The 26,854-nt window shown below is 45.6% G+C and overlaps 2 protein-coding genes across 2 annotated transcripts; both read left to right on the forward strand.

Annotated features, from left to right (window-relative positions):
- The first annotated feature begins 8,579 nt into the window (after positions 1-8,579).
- Positions 8,580-9,965, forward strand: LOC110509431 (olfactory receptor 10G4-like). Its single transcript, XM_021590322.1, has 2 exons — positions 8,580-8,606; positions 9,024-9,965. The coding sequence occupies exons 1-2, from the start codon at positions 8,580-8,582 to the stop codon at positions 9,963-9,965; spliced, it is 969 nt and encodes a 322-aa protein (XP_021445997.1).
- A 10,637-nt stretch (positions 9,966-20,602) lies between these two features.
- LOC110510114 (olfactory receptor 1-like) lies at positions 20,603-26,561 on the forward strand. The gene is made up of 7 exons (XM_036967929.1): positions 20,603-20,679; positions 21,607-21,798; positions 22,486-22,538; positions 23,361-23,582; positions 23,754-23,870; positions 23,999-24,196; positions 26,141-26,561. Exons 2-7 carry the CDS (start codon positions 21,652-21,654, stop codon positions 26,397-26,399), a joined length of 996 nt encoding a protein of 331 aa, XP_036823824.1. The 5' UTR covers positions 20,603-20,679; positions 21,607-21,651; the 3' UTR covers positions 26,400-26,561.
- Positions 26,562-26,854: the final 293 nt, after the last annotated feature.

The following is a 26,854-nucleotide window of genomic DNA, read 5'->3' on the forward strand; positions in this document are numbered from 1 at the left end:
ACAGTTTCATGTAGAATAAACCATCCTTCACATAATACTGTAGAAGCAGTGTTCTGCTAATATAACAATGTACAAATATTATACCTCCCTGTATGGTGCCCCGTATAAGACAGGAGTTCCCTGGCATGTTTGAAGAATACACAGACTCCTGCCTCTAATGATAATACCATTGGATTCAATGATAACAAAGACGATTAAAAGTAACTGATGTGTCTTGAATCAATTTAATACTGAGGGAAACGTCCCTCCCAGTTCAGACAGCAGAGGACTCCAAAGCATTTCTTCAGTCCTCCATCTGTTGACATTTGGAACAACACAAATAAATAATCAAAACATTAAAAACTATATAAATATAATTATATATACAAAAATAAGACTCATAAATATCAAAAAGAACAAAGACAAATATAAACAAATTGTAGTATATGAATACAAATGTTAAAGAGTATCGAATTAATACACTATTACCCTATTGCTAACAAAAAACACACAAATAAAACTACATTGCACAAATCCTATACCACACAAATATACAAATAGATAACACACTTATAAAGAAGATTATTACACTATTGCACTTCAAACAAGAAACACACAAACTAAATTACACAACTAATTGCATAAGTACTGAAGAAAGTTTGAGGTTTTCTATTTGATAGATTCAACCTGCTCTCCCTACCTCGGGCTTCCAGTGACCTGAGGTCAACCTAACCCGGCCCACTCCATATCTCATACTTCTGAGTGAGGGACCTTCCCACGCAGTAGCCGGCTTAGCTCACAAACTAGAATCAGGACGCCCACTCCGACAAGTTTAATTGACCCACAGTCCCACACGGTGACATGATATCATTGACGTGACGTGCAAATGAGCGATATAAAACCGATCGCGCATATGTCACCATTGGGGATAATATTTGTATATATATAAATATCTCATTATTTCATTTATTTTAGCAGGCATCACATGCTGCCCCCCGGCAGGATGACCATGTCGCCTGTGCCTAAATCCACCAATGGACATGTGCCAGCATGGCACTGACTGGATGGCATCACTCACTCATTACTCTGAAATGGGAATGTTGTCTGACCACTGCCTGAGCCCTCGGAAACAGCTCCTGATATGTTGTCAATTACCTGGATGTCCTTCTGTTTCACCACCCTTATGTTGTCATTGGCCTGGACTGAGATGACCAGTGGCTTTTCACAATAGTGAACAAAAGGGGGGAAAAGGGACAACCTTGTCTAGTTCTATATTTTCAGTAGTTTATTTTCAAGTGCTTTGCAATTGACAGCATGCAAGGTAGTAACAAAAGTGCTGACCTGCATTGAGCTTGTTCTGTAGCCCTTTGACCCTAAAAGGTCCTAAATCTCCCCAGCCTAAGTTGTCGACCAGTAAACACTCTTCTCAGGTGTATCAACATTATAATTGGCTCTCTGATGACTGCATATTTGTTAACTCTGTACAGAGTGACATGAGATCCTATGAGAAGGTTGATGTTACAGTGTTGAACATATTACCAACCCACTAACTGTTGTGTGTTTTAGGGACAATGTAGAGAGATGGATTAACAGTCTTTTGGCAAGATTCAGCAAATTTACATTTAGCAGTAATATTTAATTAGCTTGCCATTGCTTTGGCCTGTTGCTTAATCGAGTCTCTCTCTCTCTCTCGTGATGAGTGTACATTAACAAGTTGTATGATTGCAGAGCAGTATTCCCACCAGGTCTAGTGTCCCTGTCACTCTCCTCAGACTCAGGATCAACAAACAGGTGGTCATCAGAGACCTAATTAGAGTGTTGGTAGACCTGAGATCCTGAGTCATCATCTCACCTGTTTACAGGTAGCCATTCGGGTGATGATGGAACTGTTGTTAGCTACATTATGCTTCAGATGAAGTTGGGGCCTGTCTTTAGGCCACAATGTTAGGCCCAAATGTACAGTTGAAGTCGGAAGTTTACATACAGTTAGGTTGGCGTCATTAAAACTAATTTTCAACCACTCCACACATTTCTTGTTAATAACAAACTATACTTTTGGAAAGTCGGTTAGGACATCTACTTCGTGCATGACACAATTCATTTTTTCAACAATTCTTTACAGACAGATGATTTCACTTATAATTCACTGTTTCACAATTTCAGTTGGTCAGAAGTTGACATACACTAATCTGACTGTGCCTTTAAACAGCTTGGAATATTCCAGAAAAGGATGTCATGGCTTTAGAAGCTTCTGATAGGCTAATTGACATCATTTGAGTCAATTGGTGGTGTACCTGTGGATGTATTTCAATGCCTATCTTCAAACTCAGTGCCTCTTTGCTTGGCATCATGGGAAAATCAACGGAACATCAGCCAAAAAAACAATTGTAGACCTCCACAAGTCTGGTTCATCCTTTTGGAGCAATTTCCAAACACCTGAAGCTACCACGTTCATCTGTACAAACAATAGTATGCAAGTATGGACACCATGGGACCACACAGCCATCAGAAGCCACTGCTCCAAAACTTCCATAAAAAAGCCAGACTACGGTTTGCAACTGCACATGGGAACAAAGATCGTACTTTTTGGAGAAATGTCCTCTGGTCTGATGAAACAAAAATACAACTGTTTGGCCATAATGACCATCATTATGTTTGTTTGAAAAAGGGGGAGGCTTGCAAGCCAAAGAACACCATCCCAACCGTGAAGCACCGGAGTCGCAGCATCATGTTGTGGTGGTGCTTTGCTGCAGGAGGGACTGATGCACATCACAAAATAGATGGCACTATGAAGAAGGAAAATTACGTGGATATATTGAAGCAACATCTCAAGACCTCAGTCAAGAAGTTAAATCTTGGTCGCAAACAGGTCTTCCAAATGGAAAATATGTTGGCAGAACTGAAAAAGCGTGTGTGAGCAGGGAGGCCTACAAACATGACTCAGTTGCACCACCTCTGTCAGGTGGAATGGGCCAAATTTCACCCAACTTTTTGCGGGAAGCTTGTGGAAGGCTACCTGAAACTCTTGACCCAAGTTAAACAATTTAAAGGCATTGCTACCAAATGCTAATTGAGCATATTCAAACTTCTGAGCCACTGGGGATTTGATTAAATAAAGCTGAAATAGCTGGAATAAATAATTCTCTCTACTATTATTCTGACGTTTCACACTCTTAAAATAAAGTGATGATCCTAACTTACCTACGACAGGGAATGTTTACTAGGATTAAACGTCAGTAATTGTGAAAGACATTTTAATTGTATTTGGCGTAGGTGTATGTTTTCCCTTTTACCACTACCTTGAGATACATTACAATCTGAAAGTTTTTGTTTAGTCTTGCAGTACGAAGCAGGTGAGGCCATCGAAGTTGTACCTCCTTGTGTGAATTGCCTGGGTATATATAGAGATAGCGTATACATTGCAAATCATCTACTGTATCTTTGTCCACATGGAGCCAGTTGGATGGAACAGTGGGACTATCAATGTTACGGTGCGTGAATGAGGACCCAAAAGCGAATTAACTTAAACAGAGCTTCTTTAATTACCAAACATAGGTAGGCTCAGACGGACCGGCAGATTCCGACAGGACAAGACAAGGTTACAGCAAACATGACGACAGTCTGGTTCAGGCATGAAACACAACAAACAAGAATCCGACAAGGACAGGAACAAAAACAGAGAGAGATATAGGGGACTAATCAGAGGGAAAAGGGGAACAGGTGGGAGAAGGGGTGACGAGGTAGTCAAGAGGAGACAAGGAACAGCTGGGGGAAAGCGGGGGAGAAAAGGTAACCTAACAACGACCAGCAGAGGGAGACAGGGTGAAGGGAAAGGACAGAGACAAGACACAACATGACAGTACATGACAGTACCCCCCCACTCACCGAGCGCCTCCTGGCGCACTCGAGGAGGAAACCTGGCGGCAACGGAGGAAATCCTTGATCAGCGCACGGTCCAGCACGTCCCGAGAGGGAACCCAACTCCTCTCCTCAGGACCGTACCCCTCCCAATCTACGAGGTACTGGTGACCACGGCCCCGAGGGCGCATGTCCAAAATTCTACGGACCCTGTAGATGGGTGCGCCCTCGACAAGGATGGGGGGGGGGGGGGGGAAGACGAGCGGGGGCGCGAAGGACGGGCTTGATGCAGGAGACATGGAAGACCGGGTGGACGCGACGAAGGTATCGCGGAAGAAGAAGTCGAACTGCGACAGGATTAATGACCCGAGAAATACGGAACGGACCAATGAACCGCGGGGTCAACTTGCGAGAAGCCGTCTTAAGGGGAAGGTTCTGAGTGGAGAGCCAAACTCTCTGACCGCGACAATATCTAGGACTCTTAGTTCTACGCTTATTAGCAGCCCTCACAGTCTGCGTCCTATAACGGCAAAGTGCAGACCTGACCCTCTTCCAGCTGCGCTCGCAACGTTGGACAAAAGCCTGAGCGGAGGGGACGCTGGACTCGGCGAACTGAGATGAGAACAGCGGAGGCTGGTACCCGAGGCTACTCTGAAAAGGAGATAGCCCGGTCGCAGACGAAGGAAGCGAGTTGTGGGCGTATTCTGCCCAGGGGAGCTGTTCTGACCAAGACGCAGGGTTGCGAAAAGAAAGACTGCGTAAGATGCGACCAATAGTCTGATTGGCCCGTTCTGCTTGACCGTTAGACTGGGGGTGAAAGCCGGAAGAGAGACTGACGGAAGCCCCAATCAAACGGCAAAACTCCCTCCAAAATTGAGACGTGAATTGCGGACCTCTGTCCGAAACGACGTCTGACGGAAGGCCATGAATTCTGAAAACATTCTCGATGATGATTTGTGCCGTCTCTTTAGCAGAAGGAAGCTTAGCAAGGGGAATGAAATGAGCCGCCTTAGAGAACCTATCGACAACCGTAAGAATAACAGTCTTCCCCGCTGACGAAGGCAGTCCGGTGACAAAATCTAAGGCGATGTGAGACCACGGTCGAGAGGGAATAGGAAGCGGCCTGAGACGGCCGGCAGGAGGAGAGTTACCGGACTTAGTCTGCGCGCAGACCGAACAAGCAGCCACGAAACGACGCGTGTCATGCTCCCGGGTGGGCCACCAAAAACGCTGGCGAATGGAAGCAAGCGTACCCCGAACGCCAGGGTGGCCGGCTAACTTGGCAGAGTGAGCCCACTGAAGAACGGCCAGACGAGTAGGAACGGGAACGAAAAGAAGGTTCCTAGGACAAGCGCGCGGCGACGGAGTGTGAGTGAGCGCTTGTTTTACCTGCCTCTCAATTCCCCAGACAGTCAACCCGACAACACGCCCCTCAGGGAGAATCCCCTCGGGGTCAGTGGAGGCTACTGAAGAACTGAAGAGACGAGACAAAGCATCAGGCTTGGTGTTCTTAGAGCCCGGACGATAAGAAATCACGAACTCGAAACGAGCGAAAAACAGCGCCCAACGCGCCTGACGCGCATTAAGTCGTTTGGCAGAACGGATGTACTCAAGGTTCCTATGGTCAGTCCAAACGACAAAAGGAACGGTCGCCCCCTCCAACCACTGTCGCCATTCGCCTAGGGCTAACCGGATGGCGAGCAGTTCACGGTTACCCACATCATAGTTACGTTCCGACGGCGACAGGCGATGAGAAAAATACGCGCATGGGTGGACCTTGTCGTCAGAGAGGGAGCGCTGAGAAAGAATGGCTCCCACGCCCACCTCTGACGCGTCAACCTCGACAACGAACTGTCTAGAGACGTCAGGTGTAACAAGGATAGGAGCGGATGTAAAACGATTCTTGAGGAGATCAAAAGCTCCCTGGGCGGAAACGGACCACTTAAAGCACGTCTTGACAGAAGTAAGGGCTGTGAGAGGAGCTGCCACCTGACCGAAATTACGGATGAAACGACGATAGAAGTTTGCGAAGCCGAGAAAGCGCTGCAGCTCGACGCGTGACTTAGGGACGGGCCAATCAATGACAGCTTGGACCTTAGCGGGATCCATCTTAATGCCTTCAGCGGAAATAACAGAACCGAGAAATGTGACGGAGGAGGCATGAAAAGTGCACTTCTCAGCCTTCACAAAAAGACAATTCTCTAAAAGGCGCTGGAGGACACGTCGAACGTGCTGAACATGAATCTGGAGTGACGGTGAAAAAATCAGGATATCGTCAAGGTAAACGAAAACAAAGATGTTCAGCATGTCTCTCAGGACATCATTGACTAATGCCTGAAAGACAGCTGGAGCGTTAGCGAGGCCGAAAGGAAGAACCCGGTATTCAAAGTGCCCTAACGGAGTGTTAAACGCCGTCTTCCACTCGTCCCCCTCCCTGATGCGCACGAGATGGTAAGCGTTACGAAGGTCCAACTTAGTGAAAAACCTGGCTCCCTGCAGGATCTCGAAGGCTGAAGACATAAGAGGAAGCGGATAACGATTCTTCACTGTTATGTCATTCAGCCCTCGATAATCTATGCAGGGGCGCAGAGACCCGTCCTTCTTCTTGACAAAAAAAAACCCCGCTCCGGCGGGAGAGGAGGAGGGGACTATGGTACCGGCGTCAAGAGCTACAGACAAATAATCTTCGAGAGCCTTACGTTCGGGAGCCGACAGAGAGTATAGTCTACCCCGGGGGGGGGGTGGTTCCCGGAAGGAGATCAATACTACAATCATACGACCGGTGTGGAGGAAGAGAGGTGGCCCTGGACCGACTGAACACCGTGCGCAGATCGTGATATTCCTCCGGCACCCCTGTCAAATCACCAGGCTCCTCCTGTGAAGAAGAGACAGAGGAAACAGGAGGGATAGCAGACATTAAACATTTCACATGACAAGAGACGTTCCAGGAGAGGATAGAATTACTAGACCAATTAATGGAAGGATTATGACAAACTAGCCAGGGATGGCCCAAAACAACAGGTGTAAAAGGTGAACGAAAAAGTAAAAAAGAAATGGTTTCACTATGATTACCAGAAACAGTGAGGGTTAAAGGTAGCGTCTCACGCTGAATCCTGGGGAGAGGACTACCATCCAGGGCGAACAAGGCCGTGGGCTCCCTTAACTGTCTGAGAGGAATGTCATGTTCCCGAGCCCAGGTCTCGTCCATAAAACAGCCCTCCGCCCCAGAGTCTATTAAGGCACTGCAGGAAGCTGACGAACCGGTCCAGCGTAGATGGACCGACAAGGTAGTGCAGGATCTTGAAGGAGAGACAGGAGTAGTAGCGCTCACCAGTAGCCCTCCGCTTACTGACGAGCTCTGGCCTTTTACTGGACATGAAGTGACAAAATGACCAGCGGAACCGCAATAGAGACAGAGGCGGTTGGTGATTCTCCGTTCCCTCTCCTTAGTCGAGATGCGGATACCTCCCAGCTGCATGGGCTCAGCACCCGAGCCGGCAGAGTAAGATGGTAGTGATGCGGAGAGGGGGGCGACGGAGAGCGCGAGCTCCTTTCCACGAGCTCGGTGACGAAGATCAACCCGTCGCTCAATGCGAATAGCGAGTTCAATCAAGGAATCCACGCTGGAAGGAACCTCCCGGGAGAGAATCTCATCCTTTACCTCTGCGCGGAGACCCTCCAGAAGACGAGCGAGCAAGGCCGGCTCGTTCCAGACACTGGAGACAGCAAGAGTGCGAAACTCAATAGAGTAGTCTGTTATGGATCGATTGCCTTGACATAGGGAAGACAGGGCCCTGGAAGCCTCCTCCCCAAAAACAGATCGATCAAAAACCCGTATCATCTCCTCCTTAAAGTCCTGATACTGGTTAGTACACTCAGCCCTTGCCTCCCAGATTGCCGTGCCCCACTCACGAGCCCGTCCAATAAGGAGAGATATGACGTAGGCGACACGAGCAGTGCTCCTGGAGTAAGTGTTGGGCTGGAGAGAAAACACAATATCACACTGGGTGAGGAACGAGCGGCATTCAGTGGGCTCCCCAGAGTAACACGGCGGGTTATTGATTCTGGGCTCCGGAGATTCGAAAGCCCTGGAAGTGGCCGGTGGATCGAGGCGGAGATGGTGAACCTGTTCTGTGAGGTTGGAGACTTGGGTGGCCAGGGTCTCAACGGCATGTCGAGCAGCAGACACTTCCTGCTCGTGTCTGCCTAGCATCGCTCCCTGGATCCCGACGGCTGAGTGGAGAGGATCCGAAGTCGCTGGGTCCATTCTTGGTCGGATTCTTCTGTTACGGTGCGTGAATGAGGACCCAAAAGCGAATTAACTTAAACAGAGCTTCTTTAATTACCAAACATAGGTAGGCTCAGACGGACCGGCAGATTCCGACAGGACAAGACAAGGTTACAGCAAACATGACGACAGTCTGGTTCAGGCATGAAACACAACAAACAAGAATCCGACAAGGACAGGAACAAAAACAGAGAGAGATATAGGGGACTAATCAGAGGGAAAAGGGGAACAGGTGGGAGAAGGGGTGACGAGGTAGTCAAGAGGAGACAAGGAACAGCTGGGGGAAAGCGGGGGAGAAAAGGTAACCTAACAACGACCAGCAGAGGGAGACAGGGTGAAGGGAAAGGACAGAGACAAGACACAACATGACAGTACATGACAATCAATTCAATGAGGAAGTGGTAATCCTGATGATGTTTATTAACCTTAATAAGAGAGGGAAACCATTAGTCTAATGACTAGACCTCTGGACCTGGGGACTGTAGGTTTTGAGCCCCAGAGAAAGCGTATCATAGCATAGTGTAGCGTCTAATGATTACATCTGTTGTCTGTATGTGTTTACACCCCAGAGAAAACATAGCTCCATAGCGTAGCATAGCATAGCATCTAATGATTAAACATGTTGTCTGTAGGTGTTTACTCCCCAGAGATACGATACCACTCACTAAAGGAGATGTTATATCCTGAGGGGTATTCAGATCTAGGAGTCTAGATCCACAGTACTGCTGGCCTTTTTTCTTAGTGGTAATTCACTGATGGGTATTCGACAGTCATTCCCTGATTAGAGAGGAGAGATGAAAGCCAGCCGTGTTGCAGTCTGTGGTCTTATTGGCTGATGACTTTTGGATCTATAAATTGTGATGGTTTTGTTAAAATGTTCTTATGTCAAACTATATAGGTGAATTTCACTGGGAAGAATGTGGAGGAGTTTACCATCACTGGCTTCGACCACCTCTCTCACCAGAAGCTCCTGGGCTTCCTCATCTTCATCACCTATTTCCTTGTGATTCTGGGAAGCGAAACCAACATCTGCATCATTTTGACGGACAGACGGCTGCACACGCCCATGTACCTCCTCATCTGTAACCTGGCCGTGGTGGACATCATGTTCACCACCAGCACCAGCATCACCATGATCTCTGTCCTGCTGGCCGAGGTCAAAACCATCTCTTACTACTCCTGCATATCAAGCATGTCCATCTACCACCTGGGTGACATCGAAGAGTGTCTGGCCCTGTCCCTGATGGCTTTGGACCGAACCATCGCTATCAGCACCCCTCTTAGGTACCACAGCATCCTGACTAACCCACGGCTCTTCCTGTTGATCACAGCTACCTGGCTGATAGGGTTAGGGGTCATGGGGGTAGTAGCAGCTCAGGTAGACAGCCTTCCATACTGCCAGCCCATCATTAGATATGTGTTCTGTGACTATCCTGCTATGGTCAGAGCCGCCTGTGTCAACCCTGAACCCTATTGGATGCTTCCCATCATCCTGGGTCTGTGGTTGATTGGTGCACAGTTCATATTCATTCTGCTGTCATACGTGAATCTGATCTACACAGTAGTGAGACTGCCTAACAATGAGAGCAGAGTGCAGGTGTTTAATACCTGTATTTGTCACATCATTGTGGTGTCCTGTTACTACGCTCCCAAGTTAGTCTCTGTGTTGTTGATGAGGATAGGAGTGAGACTGAATCTGACGGAGCGTAATGCTTTACTGATTATGGCCACGCTGTTACCTTCTCTGATCAACCCAGTAGTCTACTGTCTGAAGACCAAGGAGATTAGAAAGAGATTGGTTCAGATACTGTCTAGAAAAAGAACTGCAGTGATGAAATGAGGTCTTGAACAGTATTTTTTTGCGACATGGCCCAGGATTCAATCAGAAACTGAACTGATGTGTGTTTAAAGATTTCAAAGATAAGTTCCAATTCAGCTCACGTCAGCAGCGTTTACGTTGCCTTTAAGAGTTGCTTTGTCTTCAAGAAAGATCCGATTGGATTTCTGTTGAATAACCACAGTCCAAGGTTTAAATAGTTCCGGCTTCTTCTGTTTGCAATTTACATTACTACACCTGTCTATTGTCATGTATCTATTGTATCTAAATGTTTTTATTACATTGTATATTTCACATAATTATTTTATGGTTGTTGCAATGTCCAGAGTTATACATGCAAATTAGAATTTGATTGTACTGTGTACACAACATGTGTCCGGTTCAAAAGACAAATAAACTTGAATTGATTATATAACCCTTAGATATATGTGTATATATATATATATATATTAGTACCCCTTTATATATATTTTTCTATTTTAACCTTTACTTAACTAGGTAAGTCTGTTAAGAACAAATTATTATTTACAATGTCGGCCTACCCCAGCCAATCCCGGACAACGCTGGGCCAATTGTGTTGGGCCCTATGGCCGACACACACCGCAACAACGATGCACACCACAACCACACACACACAATTGAACAAACACCCAATTGTCTAAACACTGATAAAGATTGGACGAGGATGAAATTGGACAAGGATGAAGCCCTCTCGGAGTACATTTGACTTTTCCTTATTTGACGGCAAAGATTGATCTGGAACTTGTTCTTTCTTATGCCTACTAGGCCAGGACCATAGCCCCAAGCACACCATGAAGAGATTGTCAATAGTACTAGTGGAGCCATGGTATTCAGCGATAATTTAGTCATCAGAACGAATGTATGTAAGGTATATCAAGACTTTTTGTCATGTACTGTCATGTTGTGTCTTGTCTCTGTCCTTTCCCTTCACCCTGTCTCCCTCTGCTGGTCGTTGTTAGGTTACCTTTTCTCCCCCGCTTTCCCCCAGCTGTTCCTTGTCTCCTCTAACTACCCATTCACCCCGTTTCCCACCTGTTCCCTTTTTCCCTCTGATTAGGTCCCTATATCTCTCTCTGTTTCTGTTCCTGTCCTTGTCGGATTCTTGTTTGTTGTGTTTCATGCCTGAGCCAGACTATCGTCATGTTTGCTGTAACCTTGTCCTGTCCTGTCGGAATCTGCCGGTCTATCTGAGCCTACCTATGTTTGGTTATTAAAGAAGCTCTGTTTAAGTTAGTTCGCTTTTGGGTCCTCATTCACTCACCATAACAGAAGAATCCGACCAAGAATGGACCCAGCGACTTCGGATCCTCTCCACTCAGCCGTCGGGATCCAGGGAGCGATGCTAGGCAGACACGAGCAGGAAGTGTCTGCTGCTCGACATGCCGTTGAGACCCTGGCCACCCAAGTCTCCAACCTCACAGAACAGGTTCACCATCTCCGCCTCGATCCACCGGCCACTTCCAGGGCTTTCGAATCTCCGGAGCCCAGAATCAATAACCCGCCGTGTTACTCTGGGGAGCCCACTGAATGCCGCTCGTTCCTCACCCAGTGTGATATTGTGTTTTCTCTCCAGCCCAACACTTACTCCAGGAGCACTGCTCGTGTCGCCTACGTCATATCTCTCCTTATTGGACGGGCTCGTGAGTGGGGCACGGCAATCTGGGAGGCAAGGGCTGAGTGTACTAACCAGTATCAAGACTTTAAGGAGGAGATGATACGGGTTTTTGATCAATCTGTTTTTGGGGAGGAGGCTTCCAGGGCCCTGTCTTCCCTATGTCAAGGCAATCGATCCATAACAGACTACTCTATTGAGTTTCGCACTCTTGCTGTCTCCAGTGGCTGGAACGAGCCGGCCTTGCTCGCTCGTCTTCTGGAGGGTTTCCGCGCAGAGGTAAAGGATGAGATTCTCTCCCGGGAGGTTCCTTCCAGCGTGGATTCCTTGATTGAACTCGCTATTCGCATTGAGCGACGGGTTGATCTTCGTCACCGAGCTCGTGGAAAGGAGCTCGCGCTCTCCGTCGCCTCCCTCTCCGCATCACTACCATCTTCCTCTGCCGGCTCGGGTGCTGAGCCCATGCAGCTGGGAGGTATCCGCATCTCGACTAAGGAGAGGGAACGGAGAATCACCAACCGCCTCTGTCTCTATTGCGGTTCCGCTGGTCATTTTGTCACTTCATGTCCAGTAAAAGGCCAGAGCTCGTCAGTAAGCGGAGGGCTACTGGTGAGCGCTACTACTCCTGTCTCTCCTTCAAGATCCTGCACTACCTTGTCGGTCCATCTACGCTGGACCGGTTCGTCAGCTTCCTGCAGTGCCTTAATAGACTCTGGGGCGGAGGGCTGTTTTATGGACGAGACCTGGGCTCGGGAACATGACATTCCTCTCAGACAGTTAAAGGAGCCCACGGCCTTGTTCGCTCTGGATGGTAGTCCTCTCCCCAGGATTCAGCGTGAGACGCTACCTTTAACCCTCACTGTTTCTGGTAATCATAGTGAAACCATTTCTTTTTTAATTTTTCGTTCACCTTTTACACCTGTTGTTTTGGGCCATCCCTGGCTAGTTTGTCATAATCCTTCCATTAATTGGTCTAGTAATTCTATCCTCTCCTGGAACGTCTCTTGTCATGTGAAATGTTTAATGTCTGCTATCCCTCCTGTTTCCTCTGTCTCTTCTTCACAGGAGGAGCCTGGTGATTTGACAGGGGTGCCGGAGGAATATCACGATCTGCGCACGGTGTTCAGTCGGTCCAGGGCCACCTCTCTTCCTCCACACCGGTCGTATGATTGTAGTATTGATCTCCTTCCGGGAACCACCCCCCCCCCGGGGTAGACTATACTCTCTGTCGGCTCCCGAACGTAAGGCTCTCGAAGATTATTTGTCTGTAGCTCTTGACGCCGGTACCATAGTCCCCTCCTCCTCTCCCGCCGGAGCGGGGTTTTTTTTTGTCAAGAAGAAGGACGGGTCTCTGCGCCCCTGCATAGATTATCGAGGGCTGAATGACATAACAGTGAAGAATCGTTATCCGCTTCCTCTTATGTCTTCAGCCTTCGAGATCCTGCAGGGAGCCAGGTTTTTCACTAAGTTGGACCTTCGTAACGCTTACCATCTCGTGCGCATCAGGGAGGGGGACGAGTGGAAGACGGCGTTTAACACTCCGTTAGGGCACTTTGAATACCGGGTTCTTCCTTTCGGCCTCGCTAACGCTCCAGCTGTCTTTCAGGCATTAGTCAATGATGTCCTGAGAGACATGCTGAACATCTTTGTTTTCGTTTACCTTGACGATATCCTGATTTTTTCACCGTCACTCCAGATTCATGTTCAGCACGTTCGACGTGTCCTCCAGCGCCTTTTAGAGAATTGTCTTTTTGTGAAGGCTGAGAAGTGCACTTTTCATGCCTCCTCCGTCACATTTCTCGGTTCTGTTATTTCCGCTGAAGGCATTAAGATGGATCCCGCTAAGGTCCAAGCTGTCATTGATTGGCCCGTCCCTAAGTCACGCGTCGAGCTGCAGCGCTTTCTCGGCTTCGCGAACTTCTATCGTCGTTTCATCCGTAATTTCGGTCAGGTGGCAGCTCCTCTCACAGCCCTTACTTCTGTCAAGACGTGCTTTAAGTGGTCCGTTTCCGCCCAGGGAGCTTTTGATCTCCTCAAGAATCGTTTTACATCCGCTCCTATCCTTGTTACACCTGACGTCTCTAGACAGTTCGTTGTCGAGGTTGACGCGTCAGAGGTGGGCGTGGGAGCCATCCTTTCTCAGCGCTCCCTCTCTGACGACAAGGTCCACCCATGCGCGTATTTTTCTCATCGCCTGTCGCCGTCGGAACGTAACTATGATGTGGGTAACCGCGAACTGCTCGCCATCCGGTTAGCCCTAGGCGAATGGCGACAGTGGTTGGAGGGGGCGACCGTTCCTTTTGTCGTTTGGACTGACCATAGGAACCTTGAGTACATCCGTTCTGCCAAACGACTTAATGCGCGTCAGGCGCGTTGGGCGCTGTTTTTCGCTCGTTTCGAGTTCGTGATTTCTTATCGTCCGGGCTCTAAGAACACCAAGCCTGATGCTTTGTCTCGTCTCTTCAGTTCTTCAGTAGCCTCCACTGACCCCGAGGGGATTCTCCCTGAGGGGCGTGTTGTCGGGTTGACTGTCTGGGGAATTGAGAGGCAGGTAAAACAAGCGCTCACTCACACTCCGTCGCCGCGCGCTTGTCCTAGGAACCTTCTTTTCGTTCCCGTTCCTACTCGTCTGGCCGTTCTTCAGTGGGCTCACTCTGCCAAGTTAGCCGGCCACCCTGGCGTTCGGGGTACGCTTGCTTCCATTCGCCAGCGTTTTTGGTGGCCCACCCGGGAGCATGACACGCGTCGTTTCGTGGCTGCTTGTTCGGTCTGCGCGCAGACTAAATCCGGTAACTCTCCTCCTGCCGGCCGTCTCAGGCCGCTTCCTATTCCCTCTCGACCGTGGTCTCACATCGCCTTAGATTTTGTCACCGGACTGCCTTCGTCAGCGGGGAAGACTGTTATTCTTACGGTTGTCGATAGGTTCTCTAAGGCGGCTCATTTCATTCCCCTTGCTAAGCTTCCTTCTGCTAAAGAGACGGCACAAATCATCATCGAGAATGTTTTCAGAATTCATGGCCTTCCGTCAGACGTCGTTTCGGACAGAGGTCCGCAATTCACGTCTCAATTTTGGAGGGAGTTTTGCCGTTTGATTGGGGCTTCCGTCAGTCTCTCTTCCGGCTTTCACCCCCAGTCTAACGGTCAAGCAGAACGGGCCAATCAGACTATTGGTCGCATCTTACGCAGTCTTTCTTTTCGTAACCCTGCGTCTTGGTCAGAACAGCTCCCCTGGGCAGAATACGCCCACAACTCGCTTCCTTCGTCTGCGACCGGGCTATCTCCTTTTCAGAGTAGCCTCGGGTACCAGCCTCCGCTGTTCTCATCTCAGTTCGCCGAGTCCAGCGTCCCCTCCGCTCAGGCTTTTGTCCAACGTTGCGAGCGCACCTGGAAGAGGGTCAGGTCTGCACTTTGCCGTTATAGGACGCAGACTGTGAGGGCTGCTAATAAGCGTAGAACTAAGAGTCCTAGATATTGTCGCGGTCAGAGAGTTTGGCTCTCCACTCAGAACCTTCCCCTTAAGACGGTTTCTCGCAAGTTGACCCCGCGGTTCATTGGTCCGTTCCGTATTTCTCGGGTCATTAATCCTGTCGCAGTTCGACTTCTTCTTCCGCGATACCTTCGTCGCGTCCACCCGGTCTTCCATGTCTCCTGCATCAAGCCCGTCCTTCGCGCCCCCGCTCGTCTCCCCCCCCCCCCCCCCCCCATCCTTGTCGAGGGCGCACCCATCTACAGGGTCCGTAGAATTTTGGACATGCGTCCTCGGGGCCGTGGTCACCAGTACCTCGTAGATTGGGAGGGGTACGGTCCTGAGGAGAGGAGTTGGGTTCCCTCTCGGGACGTGCTGGACCGTGCGCTGATCGAGGATTTCCTCCGTTGCCGCCAGGTTTCCTCCTCGAGTGCGCCAGGAGGCGCTCGGTGAGTGGGGGGGTACTGTCATGTACTGTCATGTTGTGTCTTGTCTCTGTCCTTTCCCTTCACCCTGTTTCCCTCTGCTGGTCGTTGTTAGGTTACCTTTTCTCCCCCGCTTTCCCCCAGCTGTTCCTTGTCTCCTCTAACTACCCATTCACCCCGTTTCCCACCTGTTCCCTTTTTCCCTCTGATTAGGTCCCTATATCTCTCTCTGTTTCTGTTCCTGTCCTTGTCGGATTCTTGTTTGTTGTGTTTCATGCCTGAGCCAGACTATCGTCATGTTTGCTGTAACCTTGTCCTGTCCTGTCGGAATCTGCCGGTCTATCTGAGCCTACCTATGTTTGGTTATTAAAGAAGCTCTGTTTAAGTTAGTTCGCTTTTGGGTCCTCATTCACTCACCATAACACTTTTATTATGGCATCGCCATCTAGAATTTATTTTGGGGTTTTATTCTGAAAGTACCCTCCCATACTCATCTGTGAGTGAGAAGAGTTTCACATGAGAGATGTGTGAATGACAGAGAAGTGAAGTGATGGAGATAACATGTTGTTGTGTAACTAAAGTTGGTGCTGCTGCTAGTTGGGAAGGATTCATCTATAGAAAGGAGCTTGATTGTAACCTGACTATTTATCAATGAATCCACAGGCCCTCTGCATAAAGTGATATAATAATGAAGTCAAGAAATTATAGCTATAATATGCTACACAGCTTTACTAGGTCACAATCCCCACCAGTGTAGTAGTTAATGTCTATTCCCATTGTGTCATCATCATCACCCATAAGAACCATTAATAATGATTGGTTGCATTCATTCAATCAGGACCTGGTTATTGAGGACTACAGCGATGCAGTGGAGAAGCTGGAAGACAATTTGTCCCAAATGGCACCCTATTCCCTTTATAGTGCCAGGTGACCAGGAACCAAAAGTAGTGCACTATATCGTACATTCATCTTCTGCACATCTACCATTCCAGTGTTGAATTGCGAAATTGTAAATACTTTGCCATCATGGCCTATTCCCTTATCTTAATTAATTTACACTCACTGTTTATAGACTTTTTGTTTTCCTTTTTTCTACTGTATTATTGACTGTATGTTTGTTTATTCCATGTGTAACTCTGTGTTGTTGTATGTGTTGAACTGCTATGCTTTATCTTGAACTGGTAGCAGTTGCAAATGAGAACTTGTTCTCAACTAGCCTACCCGGTTAAATAAAATAAAGGTGAAATAAAAATGTATAAAAATTTAATAATATAGGGAATAGGGTACCATTTGGGATGCATCCTGGGAGGTCTGTCTGAGCCACACAGGACCAAAGAGTTTGGTCTCATTTAAAGGATTATTTTACAAAATACATTTAAAGTTACAGAAACAAAGAAATATAAAATATGGGTAATGTTTATATGAGAGAAGACCACTATGTCACTGTGCATTGCTGTTAATGAAATAGCTATATTTATTTTATTGAAGCTTAGTAACAATAAAAACAAGCCATTGTCAATGTCATAACATCATCAGTGTCACTACAATCTGTAAGCCATTACAGTAATGATAATACCTGACTGTTGTGTGTGTGAACATGGTTACCATGTTTACTGAACATATACAGGACATGGTTGCCATGTCCTCATAATATAAGATATCAATGTTCCAGACACATTTCATGAGAACTTACTTATTTAAAATATTTAAAGTTGAATAGATAGCATTTGAACTACTTTGGTGATTGGAATCCAACAGACAATCATAATATCAGTAAAAATATAAAATTCCCAGTTTATACTTCAAAGCCAACTTTATATGAAGTTTTAAAATTAGGTTAAATTTGACTCAAAATTCCATGACTAATGTGGCTAATAGGCTAGCTTATCTATTTATGTAGCTATTTATTTAGCAAGCTAAACACACAAGGCCTAATGTTAGCTAGGGAGGATGTCATGTCCTTGGACAAGTGGGTGAATTACTTCCCCCCCCCCCCCCCCCCCATATCGTTTTTTGGTGGCTACAGCTACAGATGCAGGTGTCATTTGGTTAACTAGCAAGAAATGTGAATCACTTTGCTAGCTAGCTATGCTAGCTATGTTGTCAACAGTTAGCATATCTCTAAATATCAATCAAATGGATTTGGCATTGATCAAATTAGCAGGCAGGCAAGTTCACATTCAGTTGTCAAAATGTGGGTTGGGACATGCATACATTGGCAGGCAAGCTGCAGAGGGCGAGCAGGAAACTATTCCCCATCGTTCATCATTCATCAGTGGTATGTTGACGGCATTGTTTATCTACTGTTTGCTCGATAGAGTTGAGCTCACCTCACTCTGGCTAACATTAGCTAGTTGTTGATGTACATAGATAACTGAGGGAGAGAGAGCCTACCTCTTCGTGGTTGTTTGATATTGGACTGTAAAGTTTTCAAATGTAAAATGAGAAACTGCATTTAATTAAAAAGTGAAAAGTGTGTTGTAACTGCTGCCAAATAATGAATGATATATATTGCTGGCCTGGGTCTCGAACCCACCAGCACCAATGATCGCTCTAACCATTGTCCCAATAAGGCATATCTCTAGCGCATTTGGTTATTAGGCCAGTATATTTAGGTCCTGTCCAGAAGAATCCCTAACCCCTCCTCACTAGGCACTCTGAAACAACTTGATAGGTGGAAGTAATAGGGTGAACGCACATTGAAGTAAATCCCAGTTCTGTTAAAAGTATAATCAAGAAAATATTTTATTGATCATAGAGATTCGGGAGTATCATTAAAACAGGTTCAGGTGCCCCACCAACATTTGCTGAAATAGTATTTTAAAAGACACATCTGAGCGATCTTTGTTGCAGGTACATGGTAACAGTTGAATAAGATGAGAAAAAAGAAGAACGCCAAATGAAAATGCACTTTCTGACGAAGGCCTTGCTGATACGTAAAGCTGAATAAAGAGCAGTGATACTATCAAGAGCAGTGATACTATCAAGAGCAGTGATACTATCAAGAGCAGTGATACTATCAAGAGCAGTGATACTATCAAGAGCAGTGATACTATCAAGAGCAGTGATACTATCAAGAGCAGTGATACTATCAAGAGCAGTGATACTATCAAGAGCAGTGATACTATCAAGAGCAGTGATACTATCAAGAGCAGTGATACTATCAAGAGCAGTGATACTATCAAGAGCAGTGATACTATCAAGAGCAGTGATACTATCAAGAGCAATGTGGGGGTTTCTTCTTCATTCTGAAATAAGTCAATAAAATCAATAATGAGAGAATAGTCTGAATAATTGATAACTTAAATGGACGTGGTGGCGTAGCAGGAAGATCGGAGTAACGTAAACCAAGAGATTGTGAGTTCATAATCGCACGTGAGGATTGGTTGAATAACAACGACTGATTAATTGAACACGCACAATGTAATCATGTGTGTCAAATATGTAAGTTGAAAACACTATCTTAAAAGCACTGTGTGGCTATCCCTAACTTTGTCAACAGACGAAGAGAAGTGAATGGATCAGTAGATCAACAATCAGGGCCTTAATTGTCTCAGTAAGGAGATATGATGTGTAATGTTATTTTTTATATTTTTTACAAAGTATTTGAAACATTCTCATGAGACTTTTCCAGAATATTCATATCATGTTCTGGGTAAATTCTATTTGACATTAAGGGATTGGATTCTTGAAAAAATTCCTTGCACATCACGGGAACATTCCTATGAAAATGTTAGTTAATGACGTAATGAGACTCCTAAGGGAACATTCTCTAAAGATGTGGGAACATTTGTTGTTAGCTGGGTTTGACCTGTTGCTTACACATGAGTTGCTTTCTCTCTCCTTCTATCTATCTCTCTCTCTCATCTGTAGAGAGCGTTTCTAAGCTATGTGGACAAGCCGGTCCTCATTGACAGTGTACTCATAAGGATACTCATGTGTTGACAGATAGAGGTCTGGTAATCATCCTCTATGATACTACAGATAGATAGAGGTCTGGTAATCATCCTCTATAATACTACAGATAGATAGAGGTCTGGTAATCATCCTCTATAATATTACAGATAGATAGAGGTCTGGTAATCATCCTCTATGATACTACAGATAGATAGAGGTCTGGTAATCATCCTCTATGATACTACAGATAGATAGAGGTCTGGTAATCATCCTCTATGATACTACAGATAGATAGAGGTCTGGTAATCATCCTCTATAATACTACAGATAGATAGATGTTTAGAAATCATCCTATATGAAACTACAGATAGATAGAGGTCTGGTAATCATCCTCTATAATACTACAGATAGATAGAGGTCTGGTAATCATCCTCTATAATACTACAGATAGATAGATGTTTAGAAATCATCCTAAATGAAACTACAGATAGATAGAGGTCTAGTAATCATCCTATATGAAACTACAGATAGATAGAGGTCTAGTATTCATCCTATATGAACCTACAGATAGATAGAGGTCTAGTAATCATCCTCTATGAAACTACAGATAGATAGAGGTCTAGTAATAATCCTGGAGTAAAAAGTACAATATTTTCTTAAGGAATGTAGTGAAGTAAAAGTAAAACTTGTCAAAAATATAAATAGTAAAGGAAAGTACAGATTCACCCCAAAAAACTACTTAATTAGCACCTTAAAGTAGTTTTACTTCAGTACTTTACACTACTGTCATTAGCTCAACTGGATGAGAGTGCCTTCTAAATTATTAAAATTACCACAGTAACCAAAACATAACAAATATAACTTTGATGGGATCTGAATAGTCAACTCTCCTCTCTTTCTCTCTACTTTCTACTCTCACTCTCTATGCTTTCTACTCTCTTTCTCTCTCCTCCTTCCTCTCTCTTTCCTCTCTCTTTCTACCAGCTCCCTCCTCTCTCTCCTCAGCCTGTGTGGTTGGTAGATCCATAAATGTATAGAGATGTGTCCTATGACAACCACACAACAACAACAACAACAACAACAACAACAGCAAGGGTTTTCATCTCCGACATGTCTTCTTCACTCAATCAAGGTGTGTCATACACAAGTACGGTGGTCCACAGGGGACATCCTACTACAGATTCACCATGGGGCTGCAGGTATAACAGAGCCAGCACCGCAAATTGGTCTTCAGTCCAACACACATCACCAGACTACTGAAGAGAGACATTTGGATCAAGTCTGTGGTACGACCAGGTAAGACTTAGTTTCTGCAGTATGTAGTTGTACCATGTTAGACTATACAGTATGAGGGTTCAACAGGTAAGAGTTATTCTAATGGAGGGAACGTGAAACCAATATCACCTTTCCAGTGCTATTCCTTGGATTATTCATTAAAATTGTTTAACTGTATCTGAGGTAAAAGTCAAATGGATTCTATTTTGTACTTTGTTGTCAGATAAAATAATTGTATTCTTCTTTTTTAAATATGATAACATAAACAATAGACAATTGAACTTGGATATTTATTTATTTTCGAATTTTACCCCTTTTTTCTAGGCTAGTTTAGATGTTCAGAATACAACACAGGTTATTTATTTTTTTTTAATTTATTTTTTTTATGTTTTACCCCTTTTTTCTCCCCAATTTCGTGGTATCCTACTGTTTAGTAGCTACTATCTTGTCTCATCGCTACAACTCCCGTACGGGCTCGGGAGAGACGAAGGTTGAAAGTCATGCGTCCTCCGATACACAACCCAACCAGCCGCACTGCTTCTTAACACAGCGCGCATCCAACCCGGAAGCCAGCCACACCAATGTGTCAGAGGAAACACTGTGCACCTGGCAACCTTGGTTAGCGCGCACTGCGCACGGCCTGCCACAGGAGTCGCTGGTGCGCGTTATGAGACAAGGATATCCCTACCGGCCAAACCCTCCCTAACCCGGAGGATGCTAGGCCAATTGTGCGTCGCCCCACGGACCTCCCGGTCAATGCCGGTTACGACAGAGCCTGGGCGCAAACCCAGAGTCTCTGGAGGCACAGCTGGCGCTGCAGTACAGCGCCCTTAACCACTGCGCCACCCGGGAGGCCCATTTGCCCTTGTATTGATGATGTTTCACTCATTGCAATGTCTCAACAGGTGAATTAAAAAACAGTAAAGTATTTATTTTATATTTCCACAGATTATTACGAGCCAGGAGGAATCACTGATAACACCACCAGTCAGGATGAGTTACCTGACCTCTGACCCTAACCAGACAGATAACATTGACACCATTATCCGACCCCCTTACTTCTTCATCAGTGGTTTCATCGGCATCCCCCACATGGAGTACTATTACGTCTTCCTCTGCTTCGTATACATCATCTCTCTGGTTAGTCCATAGCTCAGGTCTATGCTGTTACAAACTATCTCTGGTCTACGCTGTTACAAACTATGTGTGATCCAGGCTGTTACTAACTAGCTCTGGTCCAGTCTGTTACAAACTAGCTGTAGTCCAGGCTGTTACAAACTAGCTCTGGTCCAGGCTGTTACTAACTAGCTCTGGTCCAGTCTGTTACAAACTAGCTGTAGTCCAGGCTGTTACAAACTAGCTCTGGTCCAGGCTGTTACAAACTAGCTCTGGTCCATGCTGTTACAAACTAGCTTTGGTCCATGCTGTTACAAACTAGCTTAGGTCCAGGTTGTTACAAACTAGCTCTGGTCCAGGGCGCTAATAACTAGCTGACGTCCACAATGATTTGATTTTATCCACTTGATTAACTAGAAAAGGTTTCACTTACCTATCGAAAGCACATCTTTTTTTGAACTTAAGAAAACCTGATATGGTGCAGTTTCATTTCAGCTGGGGTCCTAGAGCACCACATATAGTCAACGGCCAAATGAATTTACCTGTATATACATTATGAGTCATGGTTCCTCCTGTATGTATGTGTGTCTGTATGGATGTCTGTGTGTGTGTGTGTGTGTGTGTGTGTGTGTGTGTGTGTGTGTGTGTGTGTGTGTGTGTGTGTGTGTGTGTGTGTGTGTGTGTGTGTGTGTGTGTGTGTATTGGGTCTAGGTGGGCAACACCTTCGTCATGATGGTTATCTACATGGACAACAGTCTCCACAGGTAATCAGTCCTCTTTTATCTCAGTGGTAATAATACAGCATAATTCTACCTTTATTGGACTGTATTTTTGCAGTTCCAGAACCCAACCAGATGAACCACAACACACACAACACAAGCTGAAGCAGCACAGGGGCTCTGGCTGCTAGTTCACTCCTTTTTAGATTCCCCCCATCAGCTCGGGATTTCAACTGTATCCCTGGTTACCGGCCTGCCTCTCAATAAGGCTGAATGAAAACCTCCATTAAGTCAGCTGGATGGTCTATAGTGATTCTGAATGAAAACCACCATTAGGTTCAGCTGGATGGTCTATAGTTGATTCTGAATGAAAACCACCATTGGGTCCAGCTGGATGGTCTATAGTTGATTCTGAATGAAAACCACCATTGGGTCAGAAAGATGGTCTATAGTTGATTCTGAATGAAAACCACCATTAGGTCCAGCTGGATGGTCTATAGTTGATTCTGAATGAAAACCACCATTAGGTCCAGCTGGATGGTCTATAGTTGATTCTGAATGAAAACCACCATTAGGTCCAGCTGGATGGTCTATAGTTGATTCTGAATGAAAGGCACCATTAGGTTCAGCTGGATGGTCTATAGTTGATTCTGAATGAAAACCACCATTAGGTCAGCTGGATGGTCTATAGTTGATAACTTACACATTACAGATGACAGTGTAAAGTTGTTTAGGATCTGCACTTTTTGTTTACTTCTTCACTGATTGATTGTATTTACCTTCTCTGAAATTGTCTATGTCCTGTGTCTAGTGTACATACAAACATTTTCCTATGGAGATAATCAAGTCAGGATTTTACCCTTACAGCCCCAAGTACATTGCTGTGTTCAACCTGGCCTTCACAGACGTGTGTGGGAGCACTGCCATGGTCCCCAAGCTCCTGGATATGTTCCTCTTCAGCAGACATCTCATCTCCTACGACCAGTGCCTCACTAGCCTCTTCTTCATCTTCCTCTTCCTCAACATGCAGTCCTTCAACCTCACCATCCTCTCTTACGACAGACTGGTGGCCATCTGCTGCCCGCTCAGGTCTCAGATAATACATCAAATCTAATAATTCAAAAAATACAATTCAAAAGGCCTTCATAATTGCCCCTTGTGTGATAATAATGTTTCTGCTTTCACTGACAATTCAACCTGATATATGAAAACACTGCATCTAAAATCCCTGATAACAGCTTCTTTCCACTGTCCAAATAGGTACCATATGATAGTGACTCACAGGTCCATGTTCCAGCTGACGGGTGCTGCCTGGGCGATTGCTGTGTTCCTGGTGTTGCTGGCTGTGTGCCTCATCACCCGACTCTCCTTCTGCCGGTAGGTGGCTGAGGAGGTGAACCTGTTGCCGAAAGGTTCCCGGTTTGAATCCCGGGCCGGGTGCTGTAAAAATAAATGATCAGTTGATCACAGTAACATGTGGACAATGAAGATGTATTGTATTGTAGGTCTCTGGTGATCAACAGCTACTTCTGTGACCACGGTCCCCTGTTCCGTCTGGCGGCCCCCTGTTCTGATGTGGTCCCTAACATAGTAATATCTTATCTCAACCCCAGTATAATCCTATTGTTCCCCATGGTCTTCATCATATCATCATACATCTGCATCACACACGCCCTGTTCACCATCACACTGCCCCAGGACAGGTGAGAAGTCATACTGATCAGAGTCAGAGATTAAGCCAGAGATTTAGTTTATATACCTAAACAGATAGCTCTGATACTGATTGTTGTGCTGTCTCAGATATACACTACAGGACCAAAAGTATGTGGACACCTGCTCATCAGACATCTCATTCAAAATCATGGGCATTAAAATGGAGTTGGTCCCCCATTTGCTGCTATAACATAAACTATTCTGGGAAGGCTTTCCACTAGATGTTGGAAAAATGCTGTTATAACAGCCTCCACTATTCTGGGAAGGCTTTCCACTAGATGTTGGAACATTGCTGTTATAACAGCCTCTACTATTCTGGGAAGGCTTTCCACTAGATGTTGGAACATTGCTGCTATAACAGCCTCCACTATTCTGGGAAGGCTTTCCACTAGATGTTGGAACATTGCTGTTATAACAGCCTCCACTCTTCTGGGAAGGCTTTCCACTAGATGTTGAAACATTGCTGCTATAACTTCCTCCACTCTTCTGGGAAGGCTTTCCACTAGATGTTGGAACATTGCTGCAGGGACTTGCTTCCATTCAGCCACAAGAGCTTCAGTGATGTCGGACGCTGTTTTTGGGCGATTTGGTCTGGCTTGCAGTCGGCGTTCCAATTCATCCCAAAGGTGTTCGATGGGGTTGAGGTTAGGGCTCTGTGCAAGCTAGTCAAATTCTTCCACACTGATTTCGACAAACCACTTCTGTATGGACCTCGCTTTGTGCACTGGGGTATTGTCATGCTGAAATAGGAAATTTGGAAGCACAGAATCCAGAATGTCATTGTATGCTGTAGCGTTAAGATATCCCTTCACTGCAACTAAGAGGCCTAGCCCGAACCATGAACAACAGCCCCAGACCATTATTCGTCCTCCACTAAACTTTACAGTTGGAACTATGCATTGGGGCAGGTAGTGTTCTCCTGCAGTCTGCCACACCCAGAATCGTCCATCGGACTGCCAGATGATGAAGCGTGATTCATCACTCCAGAGAACGTGTTTTCACTCCTCTAGAGTCCAATATCTGCGAGTTTTACAGCACTCCAGGAGACACTTGGTCTTGATCACAGTGAGCATAGGCTTGTTTGCAGTTGATTAGCCATGGAAACCCATTTCATGAACCTCCCGAAGAACAGTTAATTACTTCCAGAGGCAGTTTGAAACTCAGTAGTGAGGACAGATGATTTTTATGTGCTTCATTACTCGCCGGTCCCGTTCTGTGAGCTTGTGTTGCCTACCACTTTGTGGCTGAGCCGTTCTTGCTCCTAGACATTGGCAATCTCCAATAATAACACTTACTTGACCGGGGCAGCTGACTGGCTGGTTGGAAAGGTAGCATCCTATAACATTTTATACAGTTTTATAATCCTGGCTGTGGCTGAAATAACCAAATCCACTAATTTGAAGGGGTGTCCACATACCTTTGTATATATAATGTATGTTGTTCTAGTGATAAATACTGTAAATACTGAGAATGTCATTGAACTGGATGGATGATGACTTACTGTACTGACACTTTTGTCATTTTCTCTCTCTCTCTCTCTCTCTCTCTCTCTCTCTCTCTCTCTCTCTCTCTCTCTCTCTCTCTCTCTCTCTCTCTCTCTCTCTATGTCTCTGTCTGTTTCTCTCTGTCTCTCCCCCTCTCTCTCTCACTCTCTCTCTCTATCTCTCTCTCTCTCTCTCTCTCTCTCTCTCTCTCTCTCTCTCTCTCTCTCTCTCTCTCTCTCTCTCTCTATGTCTCTGTCTGTTTCTCTCTGTCTCTCCCCCTCTCTCTCTCACTCTCTCTCTCTCCCTCTCTCTCTCCCTCTTTCTCTCCTTCACTCTCCTTCTCTCGCTTTCCCTCTCTCTACTTCTCTCTTCCTCTCTCTCCCTCTCTCTCCTCTAATTTTCTCTCTCTCTCATTCTCTCTCTCCTTCTCTTTTTCTCTCTCTCTCTCAGAGTCAGAGCCTTGAAGACGTGTACCTCACACCTGATACTCGTAGCGATATTCTACCTGCCTATTAATTTTACATACTTCCTTCACTCAATCATACCAACCAACGCCCGGATCATCAACCTCTCCCTGACCTCGGTGCTCCCGCCCATGCTCAACCCCATCATATATGTTCTGAAGACAGAGGAGTTTAAGGAATCGGCCAAGAAGCTGCTTAGTAAAAGAAGAGCACAGAGAGCTGTGGTGCCGATCCAATCAACATGAAGTGTTACGATTTATTTATATCTCTATTGGAATTGTTTATGATTGAAATGCTGTGTAAGATATACTGTATCTGCCATAGTGAATTATGTTTTTCTTAAATGAAATATTGATATTATTTTGGCGATATGCTTTTAAAGCTATACAGAAAATGTCATAATAAAAAGTCTGGATAAAACCCTAATACAAAATCAAATCTATTTATAAAGCCCCTTCTACAGCTCAGTTTCACAAAGTGCTTAGCAAGCAGAAGTTACCATATAGATAGATACCTGTATGTCAGCCAACCCCTGCATGATAACCTCACCATAGACGTCCTATAACCAGGGCTTGAATTCAGGGTGTATGTGGAGGTATGCCAGACCCTTGTTAAAGAAAATGGCAAAAACATACCTCTTGTTAGCTTAAGATTTTGAAGGGGAAAACATTTACCTGATTATATTAAGTGATATATGACG

This window comes from Oncorhynchus mykiss, chromosome Y (assembly GCF_013265735.2).
Source record: "Oncorhynchus mykiss isolate Arlee chromosome Y, USDA_OmykA_1.1, whole genome shotgun sequence".
In the NCBI taxonomy this organism is placed as follows: Eukaryota; Metazoa; Chordata; class Actinopteri; order Salmoniformes; family Salmonidae; genus Oncorhynchus; species Oncorhynchus mykiss.

Coding starts and splice junctions, on each gene's coding strand:
- LOC110509431 (XM_021590322.1), top strand. CDS start 8,580: ATGACTAGACCTCTGGACCTGGGGACT. Junction 8,607..9,023: donor GACCTCTGGACCTGGGGACT/GTAGGTTTTGAG, acceptor CAAACTATATAG/GTGAATTTCACTGGGAAGAA.
- LOC110510114 (XM_036967929.1), top strand. CDS start 21,652: ATGAGTTACCTGACCTCTGACCCTAACCAGACAGATAACATTGACACC. Junction 22,539..23,360: donor ATGGACAACAGTCTCCACAG/GTAATCAGTCCT, acceptor TTACCCTTACAG/CCCCAAGTACATTGCTGTGT. Junction 23,871..23,998: donor ACCCGACTCTCCTTCTGCCG/GTAGGTGGCTGA, acceptor ATTGTATTGTAG/GTCTCTGGTGATCAACAGCT.